Genomic DNA, 22,023 nt, shown 5'->3' on the forward strand with positions numbered 1-22,023 from the left:
AGCACAAGTCGGGGCCTGAGTGCTTTTAGATATAGCGTTTTGGACTTCACTTGAGGGTTGCACTATTTTTATGGAAAGTGGTCTAGGAACACCTTCCGACGAGATTGATGCTCAGTAGATGTGGTTTGAGGATTCTCCTAGAGTGCGGGATGTTCAGTGTTGACGAGACGGTGGACCATGCACTGTTCCAGTGTGCATGAGCGAGAGGGACTTGGCGGTTTGTAGGGACCTCGCGGGAGGCTTGGAGTCAGAGGGGTTAGGTCTTGCAGACCATCCAACGGTGGTCGGATAACCCACGGACACACTAGGAAACTGTTAGAGTGACTTGCACAGCATACCAGATCTGGCTGGTAAGAAACGCTCGTACCTTCGGCGAGCACAGTATGTTACCGAGGTTTGTGGCAAAGTGCGCCCGGGTGCAGGCACTAGAGATCAATCATGCCACCTTCTCAGATGGGCCTTTAACATCTCAAGATATTTGGAGTTCTCATTCTGCTCAGGCAGCACCCCGTATGGTGTTTTTTACCTAGGAGCCCCCACCCCTAAGTTTCCTCAAGGTCAACTTTGATGGGTCTGTTTCGGACAGAGGCATAAGGGGAGGTGTGAGTTTTGTCATCCAGGATCCAGACTCCAAGGTGGTGGTAGCAGGTGGTGTCAGTTATTCGACACTGCGGTCTCTGGTGCGGAGCTGAGGATTGCTTAGGAGGACCTTCGACATACGCGGCAAGTGCTACAGGCTAGCTCAGTCATTTTGGAGGATGACTTGGCCACGGTAATCAGTTGAATCCGGGGGGTCCAAGGGGTGCTGGTTTAGATCACCCCTTGCTTCGAGACATTTGGGTGATGGTGAGGGATGGTGAAGCCTTATAGAGCAAGCATATATTTAGAGAGGCCAACGGAGCTGCGGATTGGGTGGCTGCCTATGTGGCCAACCATATGGGAAGCACCATATAGGTCGGAGAGGGGGAGTTGCTTCGGGCACTTCGCGATCTTTTGTTTTCTGATTTTATTGGATATATTCATACACGTAATTCATGAAATACCTGTTTCAGCAAAAAAAGAAGTACAAAAAAACTTAGTAATCTTATTCTTCCATCCAAGAAAGGACTCTTAAGGTTCAAAATTTAAAATTCAAAACAACACCCCCCCCCCCCCCCCCCAAATGCTAACCATAAACCATATTAAAATTTTAAATTTTAATTTAAATTCTAGTTTGCGGTATGTCCCAATGCCAGAAGTTTTGTCAGAGAATAGTGCATAAATAAGTATGCATACTAAGTGACCGAAAACTACGAGAAAGAGCAAAACTAGACCATTGACACTAATAAAGTGATCTATCAATTGACCTCTCATAGAGAGAGAGGAGGGAATAGTTGAGAGGGGAAGGAATAGAAGCGGAAACAAAGGAAAAAAAAGGAGAGAAAGAAAGGTAAGGATGGCCAGATTTTGAAGGGGGGAGAGGGAGGGGAGGATGATCAGAGGTGGCTATCATGGAAAAAGAGCATGAGGAAGGAGAGGACAGAACTGACAAACACGAAGAGGAGAGAGAGGGAGGCTCGGATTTGGGGGTTATCATTCAATCAAGCAAGAGAGAGAGAGAGGAAGGGGACATCGCGCGCGAGAGAGAGAAAGGATACATAACACATGAGAAATGTTTGTAAACATTGTATATACTTTTATCATGCAATTACTTGTACCATTGCTTTTACCTTTCATAGTCAGAATACCTATTTTTCGCATTCTTTATATTTATGATTCTCATGTAGAAATAAAGGTTAAACACTAGAAACAATGTAAAGCAAACTATTTGCTTTACTATTTTTATGGTTTTAAAGCCTTAACACTCATCTCATTAGCAATCTCCTTCTCGTGAGAGTTGATGCAAAGGCACCTTTCTTTTTTAAAGCTCCTCTTCGTGCTATAGCATTGGTTTCTTTTAACATTCATGATTTACCTCTTAACTTCTCAAAATTTGTTGTTCTCGTTTCAAATGGTTGTCCCATTGATTTTTGCTTGCATGATTTGAATTTTACATCCTTTATCCTATCTTTTTTTCCCCCCTTTTCTAACCCCTTTTTATTTTTTTTATAATCGTAGAAACAACTAATTCTTCAAGAGTAGGAGATGGCTCATCATATATCAATATATGGTTAGTCCTAGTTTTTTACTTGTTGATAATGTATCACTCTTTGAAGAGTCCGCACTTGTCGATGGTCTAGTCATCATTCAACAAGACTTTAAGTGAAGGTATGATTATCTTATATGAAATTGCTACCTCTAATTTGTAAGAGTTTTGTCCAATGGCATTACAAAGTAAAGTGTGTTATGCCCACAGTGCCTCTCTCAATTTCTTTGACTAACTCAAATCTCATATCTCTACAATCTTCTTTACTATCCTAATCAAACTTTTATTAGTTGTTTTACATAATTACATTGAGACTAATAGGGAGGATGCAACTTGATATGATATTTGTTGTGAAAATCATGCATCTCTCGAGCAATGAACTAGAATCAGCTTGCAATGAATATAATCCTTGCGATTAACATTATGAGGATTCCGTGCGGCATGTATTTAGTTCCATATTGATTCGCTGGATAGATATTTGATACTTATACAGGTTCAAGGACTCAAATGATACCTTCAGCTAGTCTTTTTAGATGAGATTATGGGTTGTAAAAAAATGGTCTCAGCACGGATCCGGCTATGACCTATGTAGACTAAGGGATGCTATAGCACGGATTCATTTGAATTGACCACAAGCTAATCATGGTATTTATGATTGGATTTGAATGGATTTGGATCCTTAGCCTAACGAAAATTTTAGAACTTAAACGGAAGATAGTATGTGAAAACCCATACGGACATGTGTTTATTCACTGAATATATCTTAGATACTTGTATAAGACTAAAAAACTCAAAAAATATCTTTCAGTCAGCCTTTTTTAGTAAAGATCTTGGATTGTGACAAACATCTAGTTCCATAAGGATGCTCAACTGAAAGTTGATAATAAAACCAAGAAACTTTAAAGAAAAATAAGGTGAAAAGATAGAAATATTAGTAATTGTAGATATTCACAAATTATGCATATAAAAAATTTTGGAAAATTGTAAATAACAATCTTATATTGATCTCAACCTCTTCAAGTCCAGCTTTAAACCTTCCCCAGCATAGGCATTGAGGAGGGGCATTGATTTACAAACCAAAGGCAATGACTAAATAGATATATACTAAATTACAGAAATAGAAATATTTGATCTTAAAATTGCAAAAATGAAATTATAATTGATGTACTAAATTATAAAATTGAAATTCAACAAAAACACCTATGGGGTTAACCATGGATCGACATGATCAGAATTATCACCAACATTTCATTTTTTAACTTTATGTGTTACACAAATGGATTTGATTAGATTGTTGGCTGGCTTGCTATTTGACTTTAGCAAACCACCAGTAGAAAAAACATTGCTCTAGTCGTATCCTTCTCAATATTCTACAAAGGAAGAAAAAACTGACAATATTAGAAAATACAAATTCATAAAATACTTTTAAATTTATTTTTAAAGAAGTATAAGAGTCGCAGAAAATAATAATGATAGCATAAAACATCACTTCTGGCAATAATATATGATATCATTAAATTGTAACACAATATTTAAATTAATCATAAATAATTCATGAATAGATTATAAAACACGTTCTATGACGCCAGAATAATTGCATAGTTTTAGATTGATTTGTTTTTGAAAAATAAATTGGAAGCCATAAATAATTCAAGAATTTTAAAATAATTAGGACAACATTATAAACATGCAGGCACGCTTGTTTTTCCTGTTTTGCATAAGAGCTAAGGAACTGAAGTTTAGATAAAAGTAAAAACTTCCAAATTTTTTATTTCTCCTTTCAGAGGAATCATTCAAGCAATATTTGAATGATTATTTAATGATATTTTAATGTCTCAAAAAGTGCAGTACCTATATACCGACATCCTTTACAAAAAATAATCGAACTTCCCAAACACATGATCAGAATCCAAAGTTCTCGGAACTAAATCTCTGAGAATCCAAGTTCAGAGGCTTCTTACGCTCAGAGCAAACACACCCCCACTGGAACACATATTTCCAGACATGACAATAGCGCTACTCATCATAAAAACTGTGAGAAGGTCTAGTGCAAGAAAAAATTCCACAAATTACATAACTGAGTTTGAGAATCTTATGTCAATCGTCTGTAAAATTCAATGATCCACTTGAAGTGGGTTCCTACATCAAGATGCGCAGCAACATTTATCAGACATCGTGAAATCCAAATGTCACAACACCCTTTTATGTATCTGAGAACAGAACTGATCTTTGTTAGAAACGGACGTAGCAGATTCAACAACACCAGAAATATAGGATGGCAAATGGGAGGGAAGAAAAAGGAAATAATAGATCTGCATATAAATAAATAAATAAAAGCTGTCTTAGGAGGATCAGAAACAAGGATCAGGCTACGGGAACAAACTCCTGAAACTGACAACGTAAATGCAAATAGGTAGTCACAGTTCAGCCCTTTAGACTTGAGCGGTGCCTTCGGTGAATTTGGGATCCTCGCACCTGTACTTCCCATCAGGGCCAATTCCAAAACCTTTGGGGTCTGCAAACACATTCTCGAGTAGCTGGCTTCGAGGAGGAAGGGGGCTTGCATCTGCAAATTCTACAGCATCTTCAATCACATCATCTATCTTTTTCTCGATACCTTTCAGATCCGATTCATTGGCCAGATCATGTTCAATAATGTGTTTCTTCAAGGCTAAAATGGGGTCTCTTGCAGCATAGTGCGCTTTCTCATCTGTCAAAACAGACTATAAGCTTGGTACAGAGAGAATTTAAGTTGATAGAAGTTCAGGGATACCTAGATCACAGAAGTTCAGATATTACATGTTAATGATGTCTATGAACCATCATTTTTAAATCTCAATATATTAGTTATTTCAATGAGTAGCTGAGACTGAGATGAACTGAAATCTCGATTTATCTCGGCCAATATGGTAAATCCAAGTTTCAAAACTATATTTGAAGTTTGGTTTTGAGATTTATTAACTAAGAAGGCCTATTTAAGAAAATTAAAAAAATGACTGATAAATATTAGCTGATATGAATATCGTATAGGCCAATATCTCAAATTTTATCAATTTAGATCAGCCAAGATAATAGGGCCAAGATTTTATATATATCATATTGGGAGTGCCCGACACTGATATAAACTTAAGATCTTAGCCAAGATGAAAACCTGCTAGGAACACTATCAGAAGAAATTATAAATTAAAAAACTTTGTATAGGTTCACAATTGACATACTAAGAATGGACTGCAAGATGACTACCAGTAAATTTATGCATGGAAAACATCAGAACTGATTTAATCTCCAAGGACTAGTTAGGATATTGAAGGATATCTATAACAAGAAGCATGTGGAAAACATTTTCAATAAACAAGCAGTGTGCCATATATTCACTTCCCTTACGATGAAAAAGCAGACAGATGGAGAGAGAGAGAGAGAGAGAGAGGCAGAGAGAGAGAGAAATGAAAGATAGTACTTGAATACAGATGCAAGATGATGCTTGATTGCAGATTGCTCAGCACTTCAGAGAATAAACCTCTGATCCATAAAACCAACCACAAATTAATGCGAAAAAGACTTGTTGGTGGACTTTAAAATTGTTCATTTTTCAAGTCTGACTGAATATACTTGCACATATTTGAAACAACTCAGAGTACAATTATTCTTTTTTTTTTTAATTTGCTTCTTGTAACCATATCAAGCAAAATTAGAGATATGCAGGCAGAGTCAGAAGTGTTTTGTCGGTTTTTACGATAAGAAAACACTACCTTAGTGATTTATGAAAGAATGCATTTTATAACGTATGTATTAACTAAGACACAACAGACTATTGTTTTTTTTATAAGCGATTTAAAATTTAAAGAATTGCAATGAAGAATACTATAATTTTAGTTGCCAAAATCATGGGGGGTGCATGAGCAGTGTGGGTGCAGGTGCAGGTGAGGGGAAGCAGATATTTTATAAGCACTTAAAAGTAGGAAAGTCAAAAAGTGGATGCGGATTCAAAATTCCGCAGGTATACCAAAATGGGCAGAAACAAAACCTGGGGGGTGGAGGTAACTGGTAAGGGTGCCAAAATATGACCCGACCCGTGTTTGACCCGCCATAAACAGGTTTGGGTTTGGCCTAAACAAGATCAGATCATAAACAGGTTGACCCGTTTAACCTGTTTATTAATTGGGTCGAATACATATTTTAAATTTTTGACCCATTTAACCCGTTTAGGTCGGAATATGATCTGCCGTCGTCCATCTCAATCAGACGGTTTATAATCAGCAGGGTCCTCACAAACCCTAGCTCTTTTATATTCCCCCTAGTCTACTGTTCTTCTGCCATCTCTCGTCGGCCACCGAATGGCGGTGCTCTCGGAGACGTACGCGTGCGTGCCCTCGACGGAGCGCGGCCGCGGGATCCTGATCTCCGGCAACCCCAAGACCAACTCCATCATCTGCACCAACTGTCAGTCGGTCATCATCCGCCGCCTCGATGCCCCCTGGAGGCGTCCATCTACGGCGAGCACGCCTACCAGGCCACCGTTGCCTGCTTCTCCCCCAATGGCGAGTGGGTTGCCTCTGCCAACCTCTCTGGCACCATCCGGATCTGGGGCCGCCACGGCGACCACGTCCTCAAGAACGAGTTCCGCGTCCTCTCAGGCCACATCGACGACCTCCAGTGGTCCCCCAACGGCCTCCGGATCCTCCAAGGCACGAGGACAAGAACGACGACCAGGGGGCACGGCGGCGCCGGTAGCCGGAGACTCCAAGGAAAACGATCCACCCCCCTTCTTTTCTTCTTGCTTCTTTGTATTCTTGATATATAATCCTTCATTTCATGCCCAGTTTTAGCGTTTCCTTAGGGTAACTTCCCTATTCTTAATTTCTAGTTTGATTCCGGTGCTCGATGGTGAATTATTTGATTCTTTTTTTCATCTGCTTTCCAGAGAAGGTTTTCCAGTGCGGTTGTGCTGGTTTCTTGATTTTTTGTCTAGTGTCTTTTTTTTTAACTTTTGTGTCCAGTAGCAATATTGGTGTCTAGTTTTGTGATCATTTAGATGTGAACCTCATGCTCTCGGATTAATTAAAACTCTTGGGGGTTTTGATTATCTATTTTCGTCTTTAGAATTGGTTTTATGCTGATTTCGGTAGATTCGGCTAAGGTGGCTTTTGAATTATTTTTTTATAAGCTAAACAGGTTAAACAGGTTAGATCGGGTTGGGCAAACAGGTTATCTATTTATTAAACAGGTTAAACGGGTCGGGTCGGATTACCTATTTATTAAACATGACAGGTTCAGGTTGTAATTCTTGACCTGTTTAATAAACAGGTCGGGTTCAAGTTTATGATTTTCTGACCCGACCTGCATATGATTCGACCCGTTTATGTCCGACCCGACCCGATTGCCACCCCTAGGTGGAGGTGCATAAGCCCCCCAAATCCAGTGAAATCCCTCAAGCACTGGATTTTGGCCCCCAAAAAAATCTTTGGCCAATAGAATATTTGGTATCTCTATTTTTTCTCTCTAATTGTCCTTTTCTTCCTTCTGAGAAAAAGGGGGGGAATAAAACCACCTTGCCGCTAGGATGTAGGCCGCATTATAATTTCTAAGCCTAACTTCATGCATGATCTGGTGGTCCCCTCTTGACATCTCTAATTATATTAATACCACACCCATCTTTGATAAAATCACCAAAATACTTAGATTACCTTTTGCTCCGAGGAACAAAAAAGAGAGCATGCTGAAAAAAAAGTGGAGTGAATTTATCAAGTTCCATATACGGTGCAAACAGATTTTCAATTAAATCTGACTTATAGTTAATCAAACCCACCTATGCTTCCTCTTGTGCATGTGAAAATCTAATATGCCATCTTTATCAACCCAAAAGGAAAAAAGAAAAATTCTAAGTCCCCATCTCATCTCTGTCACTCTCAAGAACACAACCCTCCCCTAAAAGAAATGAACGAAAAAGTTTGAAGGTTCTGATCAACAATTTGTTTACCCCCATTAAAGGAACTAGAGGTAACTTAATAAGATATTGTAATATTATACAATTATTTAATTGTTTTTATTAAAAATAAATTTATTTCAATGTAGGATGTCCAAAGCAAGAACAAACCCCAAAAAATTGACTTCAAGCTCTTGTTGTGACCAAGTTTTTTTGAATATAAATGCAACTATTTTATTTATCCCCTATTCCCCTTTTTTTGTTAATTAACAGAGTACCATGATATATTAATTGAATGCCTTATTCTTTATTGTAATATGTCATAGAGCCCAAAATGTTCTATTTAGTTACTTTTGTTTTATTTTTACTATTCTACACATATAACATGCTTCATTTTGATTTCATGTAGGGGTGTCAAATGAACTGAGCAACTCGAGCTCAACTGAAGAAAAGCTCGAAAAGCCTAGATTTGAAGCTAAAAAAAACAAGATTGAACCAGCAAAATGGGCTCAAATTAATTTCAAGCTGAGCCAAAAAAACAACCCAACTCAATCAGGCTTGGCTTGATAAGGCTTGAATATACTTAAATTATATATACAAATATATATTTTATATACAAGAGGCCATTGAATTAAGTTTTTAATTGGCGCATATTTTATTCTTTGCACCAATTAAATGTTAATTCAAATCTGAACCAAACCTTAAACCAAGCTTGAAATCAAGAATTGAGACTTCATTCAAGCTTAATTTAATCTCGAATTGATTTCAGCTCGATTTAGGATTATTGAACTGATCAATTAGGCTCATATTCAACTCAATTCGAAATTAAGCTTTTCAAGCTTGAAGCTAATTTCAAGCCAAGCTTGATCGGACCATAGCTTGATCAAACTCGGATCAGTTACACTTCCAACGCCTTGTTTCTTGCATTTTATTCTACCTTTTCTGATCATATATATTACTAGCTTTCTTATGGTGTTAGAATAGTTGTTTTAAACTCTTAGAAACTTGTACTAAAAAACCTGTCCACAACTAAAATACCATCAATATTTTTTAAAATTTTTATAACGTATTTTAATTTTAGTAAAATAAATTATTTCCCCTCCCAAAATGAATAATTATGGTTCAGCCCTTGGAAGTGGGTACATTACCCAGGGTAGAAGATTCAGACTTCTAAGGTTATAATGACGCTCACAGTAGCCTTTCTAGACTGTGTTTGATTCGGGGTTTAAAATGGAACAAAGCCTCTTTAACCCTCATTTTCTAGCTATTCTTGCCAAATATTTTTAACAACCAGCTTTCTTGCAGGGAGGAAGTAGGCATTTTAAAAATTAGAGAGCCACCTATTCTTTTTGACCATGTAGGATAGAATAGTTTGCCCCATAGTAGATATATTGTCCGTTTATTCCAAACTCTCCAACAATCCAAACAGTCTTGGGCTTATCCAGATGGTAAGCACTACAGCTAAGATAGGAAGAGTAAAGATTTTGTTAGGAGGGTTTTGGCAGCTTTGACCAGCAAGGAACCTTGTCTCTTGTATTGGATATGTGCATAATTGGTCAATGGCTAGAACCTAAACTTTAAGTTAGGGTCAACTACATAACTGTCAAATAGTCAGGCAGCCCTAGGCGATGAAGCTAGCCTATCCCAAAGTGTCACCAAGGCACCCATGCAAAGAACATCATATATAGTCGCTCGATCATTCTTTAGTTATACTACTTCATTCATATCAACAAATTTTTATATTGTTTCAACGAACTATCATTTCAACATTCCTTACGGCATAATGAAGGAATGTAAACAACTAAAAAGCATATTAAATCCATTAGTAAAGCATAATAAAATGAATACATATAGGTTCGTAGTTAAGCTCCAGTGGTAAAGAATGCAGAGCTTCCTCAATGCCCATCTTATTGGAGGCTGAAGTTTCAATCTGTGATTTTTAAGTTCACTTGTTTAATATGTAAAGTTATTTTTATTTGAAATGCAATATGACCTTTCATTTAGGTGCAACCTTGCGCATCTCCCTCCCTTATTAGCAATTATGTGTCATTCATCAAATGAACTTGCAAGAAAAATACTTCGATATATATATATAGTACATTGATGTTTGTACATATAACTATGCAGATATACATGTCTAGATATAAACTTCAGTATTATACATATGTATATGTAATATTTTATCCATATTTATGACATTCCAAGCAAGGGTTGTCAAGAGACCCTGAGGCATGTATATCTCCAACTGGTTGTGCAGCAGGCATCCAAATGGTTAGTGGTAAGTAAGCATACCAGAATCCTAGCCTAATATATTGGTAAACGAGAAGTTGGAGGTGTATTTGGGTTAGGAGAGGCTCAATTAGCTAGCAGTCCTAGAGTCAGGTCATCAAAGAAATATTTGAATTCAAATCAACATTGTCAGTCAGTCACCACATTAAAAAAACTAAAATTTACTGAAATGTTATATCGAGTATCTAAAAAGGTACTTCCATGATACCATAGAGATTCTGGTGATCTAGTATCACCTAAGCAAGAATACATATACAACGTTAACTGGGTAATCATAAGATTTGTAAGACAGACCATCCATCATATTGGGGATTATAAAAACCAGCCAAAACTAATGAGTAATGTTATACTAGCTAGCAACTGGTCACATGGGATGCATATTAAACAAACAAATAAATAAAATAAAATAGAAAATCCAATAATAAAGATAACAGATTTTCACTTAAAATTTTAAATCGTATGGATGCTTGAGTTTGTTCCATAGATGAGGAGGTTGTAAGCAAGGATGTTCAGTTGGACTCTTAATTAGAGAAAAGCTTTTAATAAAATTATAAATTTCATGGACATCCAACTGTCCAATATACCATCTATTCCCATTGATCCTTTTAAGATAACAGGTTCTAGTAAGTTTAGTTAATTAAATATAACGGCATTCTGGCAAACAATTTTGGCATGCAGAATCTTTTTGGCATCTACCTCTCTCATTTTATAATATATTATAGATAAAGAATCGATAGATTTTCTCTTTTACTAGTTATGAAACAGGGTTTGAATGCATGGCCTTCTTTACTTGAATAGGAATAGGCCTAGCAGCATATTCAAATGAAGGGGCGAGGAAGCAGGGTCATCAATGAATTCAGGGTACATCCATAAATATAATGTAAAATACTTAAAAAAAATAAAAATGTATTAACATTGTTGCCATAATTTAAAGAACTACATGACAGATGGATTTCAAGAACAACAAGACAGAATGGTAAAATGTTGTCAAAATAAAGATTGATTCAAAATAATGATGGTAGTAATGTAAACATAATTTGAGATGGGTGATCAGAAAATATGAAAGGAAGCAAGACTCTCAATCATGTGTTGCAGCATAGATAAAATATTTAGCAATTAAGAATGCAACTCCCAGAGTCTGCTGTTAGTGAGAAGTTGTAAAACAACATTTGTAAGAAACGTTACCTCTCATGATTTGAATTTCTTCAGGGTTAAAGTCAACAATTGCTTTAATCATTATTTTCACAAACTAAAATCATCACCCCACTTGTTTCTCATCAACCCTGACATGTCCTGGAGTCTAGATCAACAGTATCCATTTTTACGTCTTCCCAATTTGTTCTTAAATCTTACATCTAGAACATGAAAGCTTGAGGTTCCCAGTTCTAGACTGAGATACTAGGGATTATTCCTAAATAATTTAACTATGGTTTCGAACTTTGTTACTCTTGATCCTAAACTTACTATGTTTTCAAACTTTGTTACTCTTGATCCTAAACTTATTTATACCATTATACAATTATGTACTGAACTTACATTAGACATTGATGTGAGTTGCAGATTTTTCCAATTTGAATTAAAGCAATATACTCATTACCAGTCAATAGTTGTCATGGGTGTAGTTCCATTATCAAATTTAACACCCCATAATTCCAAAATTCCCACTTATTTACAGTAGCAATCCCTCTCGAGTTGGCTGCAACCATCAGTTGAAAACATAGAGGCCACAAAAGCCAAAAACAAGCAAGACCATCAGTTCAGTAATTAATGTCCCAATAATGAAAGGCAATGCAGAAATACAAGTTATTTGCCACTTTCCAAATTTGTATCGATTTAATTTGAAACAACAAAGCTGAAATTAGCATATTCTTTAAATGATTAAAGAAGTAATACATGTATTCATGAGAGAACACACATATTCTACTTTGATCTTATGCCAAGTAGACATTGGACATTAACACTGCATGCTTAAGCATCTCTCACTGACTAATGGCCACCTAAAGTTTCCAGCAGAAAAGCATTAAATAACCTCTCTTATGTCTGGTACTATTTCACATCAAAGGGAGCATAATAAGTATTCTGAAATTCAACAAGTATTAGCTTTGACCCAAAACCACCAACCCATTCCCCCCACCCCCCCAAAAAAAGGAAAAAAGAAAAAAAATCTGTTGCTTGAAGTTAAAACATTCAAGGCCCTGAAGTTATGCCTTGCTGCATGAGGCATAGCCCTAACCAATATTTTGAAAGAGAAAAATAAAAATTTTGGTACTTTCTAGGTATGGTTGAATGAACACCTCATACATCTAGAATATAAGAGATGTGGCAGAGCGGCAGTACAAGAGCATGGCTTGAGATCATACTTTAGTGAAACCAAAAAGTTCCATTTTCACAAGCGATCAGATAGTTTGAACCTTTTTTAAGGGTGACCTAATGCGATAGATGAGGTGGCCTGAGTACCATCCTTATAAGGACAAATGCATCCAGAAGTCTCTTAGGACTAGGTATCCAGTTGTGGTGTTTTCTTCAATTAACAACTGTCTGAGAAGAGGAAATTTTGATGTTTTCTATAGCTAAATTGAAGGATGCAGCTTAAACATTGAGCATGCAATTGCAAGAAGATCAATAGGAGGAAGGATAGAGAGATCTGTGCCTGGGAGAAGAACATGAGAATAGTTTCCTTTGGATATGAGAAGACTTATAACTTCAATTTCATAAACTACACTACAAGGATGAGCTCGAAAAGCCAACATCAAGAAGTTTCATGAACTGCCTACATGAACATATTAATTTCATTACGAGGAGACTTGGGCAATGAATTATAAGGTGGGACATAAGAGAAAATTCAAGAGAAGTTGATTAGACTATGCAATGATAAAGTAGCTTTAACATGATGCGTTGGAGATCGAGGCTAAGCGTTTGAGGCATTCCTAAAAGTCCTGCTAACCATATACACTTGCCCATATTGCACTAGCACCAACCAAACATGTGAATGAGAAAACAAGGGCACCAAAAGCGATGTGCTATTGTCGTGGGAAGACAACATAGATTGCTAATGTTTCCCCTAGAAGGTAGGGTAATTACTGCTATGGCTAAAGATAAACTGAGAAGAATGAACCTAAGAAGAAAGAAGATATGGCACATGTGGAGCTTGAGGGTGCTTTAAGAGGAAAGCTACTAGCCTTAATGGCACGACATACAAAAGAGTGGATAAGGGGTGGTATACTAATATTTTCAGCACAATGGCTTTTAATATAATCACTGGACTCTAGTATTCATAGACTTGGTTAATAGGTAGGGCCCAAAAGAGATCCGCATCTAGAACCCCATCTCTTACTTGGATAAGGAATAACAAGAGCTATAATTACAAATATATGCTACCCATAAAGTAGATTAGGAGAATATGTTCCACTTTATGTTGGTTGTTGCGTTGTCCTATGAATTATGTGATGTTTTGGGATCCTCAGATTACATGATCAAGAAGCAATTCACAAGGCATCAAGATTCGTGGATGACAACATTGTTTGAGTCCTATAAGTTTTACCTATAGTCTCTTCAATTGAAAGAACAAGGCACTAGATGCATCATGATGAAGTCACCTACTATTCTAGTAGTTTCTGCTTCTAATGGGATTCTTTGACCATGTCTAGGATAGGGTCATAAGGATGCTTCTTTTCCATGCTCAAGTAGTTGGGAGCTGCAGTGCATTGGATTTTACATTGAGCATCAAATATTAGGAGGATTGACAACTATATCTGAATTAGAAGCCCTTTTTGACTAAACTTTGTGCTTAGTCTTTATCAACATTATTATTCTAATAAGGAGTCTAATTCAAGTAAGAACAAGTATGAAAGTTCCTAGTCTTTGAAGAGCTAGTACATGTACTTACATGGCAATGACTTTAAGTTATTTCAACATAAGCCTTCATTCAAATGATTGGGCCTCATTGCTACTTGAGATAAGAGAAGTTCCCTGTTCCCTGTTCCCTGTTCCCCTCCCTGGCATAGAGTTTTCTCATTTAAATGGCTTTTTTTCTGCAACATAATTTGGAAAAGTAACAAGCATCTCTACTTCTCTGGGTTAATATAGAGCCTCCTCTCCAGTTTTCTCTGCTCTATCTTAATCTTCTTCCTCCTTCCTCTTATTCAGTTTAGTTTCTTGTATCTTTTGCTGTCCCTGCACGAGATTAATCCATTACATAGCCATGATTTACTGATTTCTGCCATAAGCCAACAGATCTTCCCTTAGAAATTTCTGGACAACAGGTCTTCTGATTATCTGACCCATTCCAAATATTTAATTTGACCTTTGCAAACATAAGGAGCCATTTCTATAGATATATGTACTTGATATTCTTTGAAGTGGTTCCTATACCATTGTTGGGCTGTCCTAAAACCTCAGGTTGCATCAATTAATCAGATTTCATCTGCTATAAGTGTTTCCAGCAATGACATGCTCTAAAATTGACAAAACTATGTACATAGAATAATTAATTGATAGTGATTATAGCATCAATTTATTGAAACAAAAAAGTAGGGAAACAAGGAACAAATTGCTACTGATGTTCACACATCATGCAATTGCACAATTTATGTTGTGGTCAAGCCAAGACATAGAATCAATGAATAATGGATTCCCAAATAACATTGCTTTGGCTACCTTAATCTATTTTACAAAGAGATGTACTTTCACCTCTGAAATGATTGCCCACAACAGAATCAAGATTAAATTGCCTATGCAGCTTGCAATTGTTGAATGCAAATAGAATTTCAAGGAATAGTTGAGACCAGTGTCATAGATTATAGAAATGTGATATATAACATGGTTTTAAATCCCGGTAGGATGGGCGGGCATCCTGGCCATCACATCCCATTCCTATAAGAAAAACTAGGATGGTGGTGGGACTCTAAAGAAGAAGAAAGAGGAAAGAAAAAAAAAAGGAAGGAAAGAAGAAGAAAAAGAAAAGAAAGGAAGGAACAAATGAAGCGAGAAGAAGAAGAAGAAGAAGAAGGAAGGAAAGACGAAAGAAAAGGAAGAAAGAAGACATAGAAAAAAAAGAATAGAAATGAGAAGATAAGAAAGGAAGAAGAAAATAGAAAGAAAAGGAAAGCAGAAAGAGGAGAGGAGGGGGGGGGGAGAGAAACAAATGAAGAAAGGAAAGCAGAAAGGGAGACAAACTGAGGGTATCTACAGGACGCCCTACCAGGACCGCCATCAAGACGAGATAAATATAAAGTTCAGTAGGATTGATGCAACGAGTACACATAAAGTTCAGTAGATTAGGTAATTAATATCTGCCACCAATGAATGGTATGACTACCCATATAAAGTGAAGTTTTCTTTATTAATTCTATGTGTGATTTGGGCATTATTCAAGTAAATTATGACTTGAAGATGTCTAGATCGATGTTTCGATCGTTTTAAATTTTAAAAAGCATCATGCTCAAAAAGATTCAGAACCAGCAATCACCAACCTAGTACAGAGCATAACTAGAGCGTGAACACAAAAGAAACCCGATAGGGTAAAAAAGAAACCTGATACACTAATGCACTTAATTGTATATTCTAACAGGAAATTAGTGTCATCATAACCCAATCATAGCCATGAAATCTTACAAAGAACAAAGTAAAAGATTCATTTATTGAAAAAGCCCTGATGGTGAATTGCCATCAAAATATCAGAGATGACAAAGCTGCCACCAAGTTGGTGATTAAACAGAAAATAATAGGACAAGAAAATTTAATCTACACATATCACAAAGTAACAATCCTGCTTAAAAATCAAAAAGCATATAATCATACCACATGGTGATCTCCATTGTAATAAAATGAAACATCCGAATTGCATCCTTAAAACACCACCAACCCAACATTCGTCCTATAACTATAAATCATTAGGTGACAGCACCCTGATTTATGAGCATATTTTTTACTTAAAAAATTAATTTTCCTAATTCAACAGGCTACCTTATGACAAGGAAAAGAAGCATATAAGATATTGATGCCCAAATCATATTCTCTTCCCAAATCATTATGTCTAGTTTTATTATATGGTCAAGCATGTTTATGACGAACCTTCACTTTTCTTATCTACCAATTCCAAATCTTTTTCTTTTTGTAATACTTCAGCACAATATAGGGAAAAAAAAAAGAAGACAGAAAACTTAAACATCAAACCAAACAAGGCCATGAGGAAAAGAGGCGCATAGCTTAAATTCAATATGCTCACCAGGATTTCGGAGCTCATCAGGATCAGCAAGCGAGTGCCCTCGGAAACGGTAAGTCTCACACTCCACAAGAGTAGGCCCCTCCCCCCTCCTAGCCCTCTCGATCGCCTCCTTTGCCACCGCCCTCACCTTCAGCACATCCATCCCATCCACATGCACCCCGGGCATGCCGAATGCAGGCCCCTTCTTCCAGATCACCGGGTCGGATGTGGCCCTAAGGTGCGACATCCCTATCGCCCACAGATTATTCTCGACGACAAACACGATGGGCAGCTTCCAGAGCTGAGCCATGTTGAGGCACTCGAAGAACTGCCCATTGTTGCAGGTGCCATCCCCAAAGAATGCAACGGTGACATCAAGGCCGCCGCTGGGCGACGCCTCCTCGAGGACCTCGTGGCGGTAGCGGGAGGAGAAGGCGACGCCGGTGGCGACGGGGATGCCCTCACCGATGAAGGCGAAGCCGCCGATGAGGTTGTGGGGGGCTGAGAACATGTGCATGGATCCCCCCTGGCCGCGGCAACAGCCGGTGGTCCTGCCGAAGAGCTCGGCCATGACGGCGCGGGCGGGGACGCCTTTGCTGAGGGCGTGGACGTGGTCGCGGTAGGTGCTGACGACGGAGTCGCCGGGCTGGAGGAGGCGGATAAAGCCGGTGGAGACGGCCTCCTGGCCGTTGTAGAGGTGGACGAAGCCGAACATCTTCCCCCGGTAGTACATCTGGGCGCACATGTCCTCGAAGGACCGCCCCAGAACCATGTCCTCGTACAGATCCAGCGCCTCCTCGCGGGTCACTTCGGCCTCATCCTTTTGGTTTTATGTTAACAAGCCAAAAAGATCGCAGGCAAAAAAATTCCGCGATTAGATGATGATTAATTCAATAGGGTTCTATAGAATGGAGGGGAGGAGAGGTACCTGGTGGGAATGGGAGGCGACGCGCTGCTCGTTGCTGAGGACATGGGAGGAGACGGCGCGAAGGGGGCGGGGGGAGGAGGAGAGCGGGGCGGCGGCGGGGCGGTGGATGCCACCGGCGGTGGGGGAGGAAGGGGAGGAGAAGACGAAGGGGAAGGAGGGTTTGGGGGTGGATCGGGCGGTGATGGGTGGGGATGGGAGGATCTTGACGGCCGAGAATGCGGACATTTTTTTTAATCTCTTTTTCGCTCCTCTGTCTCCTCTTCCTGAGTTCCTCTCCAAGGGGCGGCGCAAAGAGACCTATAAATCTGGGTGGGGAGGGCGGAGAGACCGAGGAGTGAGACGTGGAAAAGTTCGCCCAGAAACGGCTGTCTTTATTCGTGGGCGACCGAACGACGAGAGTAGCTGCCGAAAGAACTTAAATGTGAAGCACCGGGGGTACAAAATTACAAATTAGCAATTTTCATTCGCAAACTAAAATGTCCAAGTACTGCCACTTAGGTAGTAGCCCAATAAAATTGGGCCTTACTTTCAACCAACCGGCTCCAAATCTAAAATATAGAGACATCGATTAAATTATAAAGACTAGATACTTTCCACTCAAACATAAAGTTTGGAAGAAATTATTGGTCGGCTGGTCATTTCGGTGGTGCTAGGTGTGACGTACTCACATGAAGGATAATCGTGCTGTAGCCCAGAGAGATGACGAGTCGGGCCCACGGGTGGAAAGGGTATGAGTAAAACTACCAGCATGCCCAACACACGATCATTTCTTTCCACATCGAAAATTCTTCTAGCGGGTAGAGGCCCAATAGAGGCTGCTACGCGGAGATGAGTGTCACGCCCCGGATCCGGATCCGTGACACAGCCGTGCTATTTCCGACTACCGCCCACAATAGCACGCAGCCTCATACATGGATAACAGGGTAGTCAAACCAACCAAATCTTTTCATATGAAAGCATTCTTAGTACAACATGCTGGTTAGTACCCAAATACAAAGCTTCTATGTAATTTATGTACACAAAAGTATACTTACTTTATCCCAAAAGAAAGAACCTCTGATACAAAATTAAAGTGTCTCTGGCAGCTTTCAGTGGTGAGGATCTGAAAAAAAAATGTAAATAACGGATATGAGCTACATAGCTCAGTAAGTAATCATACCTAATCTTACAGGATAAAACATAATGATAACTATGTTTATGCAGGGTTTGAGAAGCTGACATGCATATTATCTCACAATTTATCATGGCAAACTATGTATGCTGGGAAAACAAAGCAGTATTTTCAGTCAAACAAAATTTTCATAAAACATGCACATGAAACCGTGCCTCCGGCATGCCGTGGTCCATTCTCTCGGATGCTACTGCGAAGTCCATTCGGCCACTGGCGGGGCCAGCTTAGTCATTATCGGCCACTAGCAAGGCCAGCTTAGTCATTCTCGGCCACTAGCAAGGCCAGCTCAGTTGCATTCGATCAGTAGCATCTTTGAGCCCATTATAGTGCCTCTTGGCTAGATAGTATTTCATTATACTAACTTGCATGCATGATTAAAATATTAGCAAAATCATGGTGCATACATGGCCATAGTTTATGTGATCAGGCAAGTTACTTATCCATCATAACATATCATGCATGAATAACACTTTAAAAACTTAACAAACATAGTACTCATATGATCCATAATAAGATTAAAATAGATTACTTACCGTAATTCGCTTTCCAAATTTCTCAAGTTCAGATGACAAATCCTTAATCACCTAAAACAACATCATAGAGATTACATCATTCCCCATTTATTTATTATAAAATTTCTTAGTTCATCATACTATAAACTTATTTGCTTGGATCCCATCCAAGGATTTAGCCCAAGTCCAATTTGAAGCCTTTGGGGTTCGATTTAAAACCAGATTGGGTCCATATGGGTTGATTGGATTTTTAATTAAAGGATTGGGCCTCGTTTATAATTGGGTCCAGTCAATTGGACCCTCTGATTTGGTCAATGTGGCTCATTTGGGCCTGAGTCAGGATTAGCCCAAGGTCAATTCGACCTTCTGTCAGTTGAATTGGGCCTGATTCACAATCAATTAGGTCCACTGAGACCAACTCAACTTAATTGGGTTCGGACCCATTTCAATTTAACTTAAATTAGCTCGGATTTAATCCAATTTATAGTTTAGGCTCGTCCAGACTTAGCCCAATCTAATTGAGCACGGATTTAGACTTAGCCCAGTCTAATTGGGCTTGGGTTAGTCAAATTTGACTTAACCCATTTCTTTCCAATTTGAAGCCTTTGGGGTTCGATTTAAAACCATATTGGGTCCACATGGGTTGATTGGGTTTTTAATTAAAGAATTGGGCCTCGTTTATAATTGGGTCCAGCTAATTGGGCCCTCTGATTTGGTCAATGTGGCTCATTTGGGCCTGAGTCAGGATTAGCCCAAAGTCAATTCGACCTTCTGTCAGTTGAATTGGGCTTGAATTGGGCCTGATTCACAATCAATTAGGTCTGCTGAGACCAACTCAGCTTAATTGGGTTCGGACCCATTTTAATTTAACTTAAATTAACTCGAATTTAACCCAATTTATAGTTTAGGCTCGTCCAGACTTAGCCCAATCTAATTGAGCTCGGATTTAGACTTAGCCCAGTCTAATTGGGCTTGGGTTAGTCAAATTTGGCTAAACCCATTTCATTTTTTTTTCTTCTCTTTTTCCTTCTTTTTCTTTTCTTTTTCTTTTCCTTTCCCTTTTTTTTCCCTTTTCTTGTCTTCTCTTTTTTTTCTTTTCTTCTCCTTCCCGAAGCTTCTTCTCCTCCCTTCTTCTCTTTCATCCCGATCTCCCCTTCCTCTCTTCTCCGACGAAGGGAGGACGGCGAGCGGAAAGGGGGACGGTGAGCGGAAGGGGGCCGGGCCACGACCGGCGGCGTCCGCGGCCAGGCCCTACGGCGTCCCCGGCCGAGCCTGTGACGACGGTGCTCGCGGCCGAAGCCGGCGGCCGCCGCACACGACGACGAGGATGAGTCCCCTCTTCCTCTCTTCTTTTTCTTCTTGCTTTCTTTCTTTCATTCTTCTTCTTTTCTTCAACCTCCCTTCACCAACCTCCCATATTCTCTCTCTCGCTCCCAAACCCTCTCTCTTCCTCTCTCTATTCTTCTCTTGTGAAGGAAGAAGGGGAGTTTGGGAGGTCTGGGCCACGGCCGGGCTCGCGGCGTCCTCAGCCGTGCCTGCGGCTGAGCCCACGGCCGCGCCCTTGGCCTGCCAGCAGCCGATGTCCGCGTCGACGGGGATCGCGGCCGAAGTCGATGGCCATCGCCGGTGGCCCTCGGCCTGCCAGCAGTCCCCTTCCTCCCTTCTTTCTTTGTTTCTTTGTTGTCCCGAAAGAATCCGGGGGAGAGAAGGCAGGGGGGCTTACCTAGCTTCCGGGGATGAACTGCGGTGCCTCCTGCTCCGGTGTTTCAGCCATCGTCCTAGAAAGTCCTTGGGGAGGAAGGAGAGCGGTAAGGCTCTTTTAGCTAGGGTGAGGTGTCACCCCCAGCTTTCCCCTGTGAAGGACCTAACACCTGGGCCTTCCTCTGATCCCCATCTGGCCCTAGTCAAATTCATGCATAAAGTAGGAGGTGGCAGCCATCAAACGGGCTGCCAACCATGGGCCCGATTAGCCTATTAGATGTCATGGCCCAATGTTCCAATATGGGCCCAAACAGAAGTAATTGGGCCCAGTTGATTTTTGGGCCCAGGTATTACAATGAGCTTGTCCTTTCCTCCCTCCTTCACTTTTCTTTTAGGCAAAAAAAAAAATTGTTGAAGTACTGGCAGTACAAAATTAAGATTGAGAAATTTCCTTTTATCCCTTGAATATTGGAAGATTTCGATTACAAATTAGCTGATCCGATCCCCACTAAAGGTTCAGCTTCTCCTGAAAATTTTGGCATCTCGTTTGGACATATAAAAGGCTCCTTGCTTATGTAGGAGTGCATAGAAAAAATCTATGTACCATGGTACATGGCCTAGTTTATTATTATTATTATTATTGTATGGAATAGTTTTATTATAGAACTAATAAATTAAAATTATTTTTAGTTAGATTTTAAGATGAGTTTATTTAAAATTTAATATTTTCCGCATTCAAGTATGTATCTTGATCAAGCATGTGAATTGCTCGTGTCTACGAGACTTGGTTTAGTATATTTTACTATCAACAATAAGTTAAGTATTAAAGATATCAATTTTTATTTCTTAAGATGTTATTAATTATTTTATCTATGTTAATTTTGTCTAGAATAAATTTTGCAATAAACTATATGATGGAAGAAATTTGTAGATATGTCTCATTTAATTTGTCACTTCCAAATTCGCTCCTTTTTCATTTTTTTTGGAGGGCTTCTGTTGCCCAAGATGACAACCCAAGAAGGGGGGTGAATTGGGTTTTCTAAATTTTTAATCTCTTAATTAAATTAATGAATGTATTGGTAGTTTAGCGTGTGTTAATTATATATACGTGCAGTGGAATTAAAAAGCATACAACACAAACACATAAAAAGTATAGTGGTTCGGTGCTC

The 22,023-nt window shown here is 39.1% G+C and overlaps 1 protein-coding gene across 1 annotated transcript; it reads right to left on the reverse strand.

Moving 5' to 3' along the window:
• Window positions 1-4,173: 4,173 nt before the first annotated feature.
• LOC103697388 (pyruvate dehydrogenase E1 component subunit alpha-3, chloroplastic) lies at window positions 4,174-17,861 on the reverse strand. Its single transcript, XM_008779235.4, has 3 exons — window positions 17,471-17,861; window positions 16,564-17,362; window positions 4,174-4,835 (listed from the first exon to the last, which is right to left on the reverse strand). The coding sequence occupies exons 1-3, from the start codon at window positions 17,693-17,695 to the stop codon at window positions 4,558-4,560; spliced, it is 1,302 nt and encodes a 433-aa protein (XP_008777457.2). The 5' UTR covers window positions 17,696-17,861; the 3' UTR covers window positions 4,174-4,557.
• Window positions 17,862-22,023: the final 4,162 nt, after the last annotated feature.

The sequence above is a fragment of the Phoenix dactylifera genome, unplaced genomic scaffold (genome assembly GCF_009389715.1).
Source record: "Phoenix dactylifera cultivar Barhee BC4 unplaced genomic scaffold, palm_55x_up_171113_PBpolish2nd_filt_p 000667F, whole genome shotgun sequence".
Lineage (NCBI taxonomy): Eukaryota > Viridiplantae > Streptophyta > Magnoliopsida > Arecales > Arecaceae > Phoenix > Phoenix dactylifera.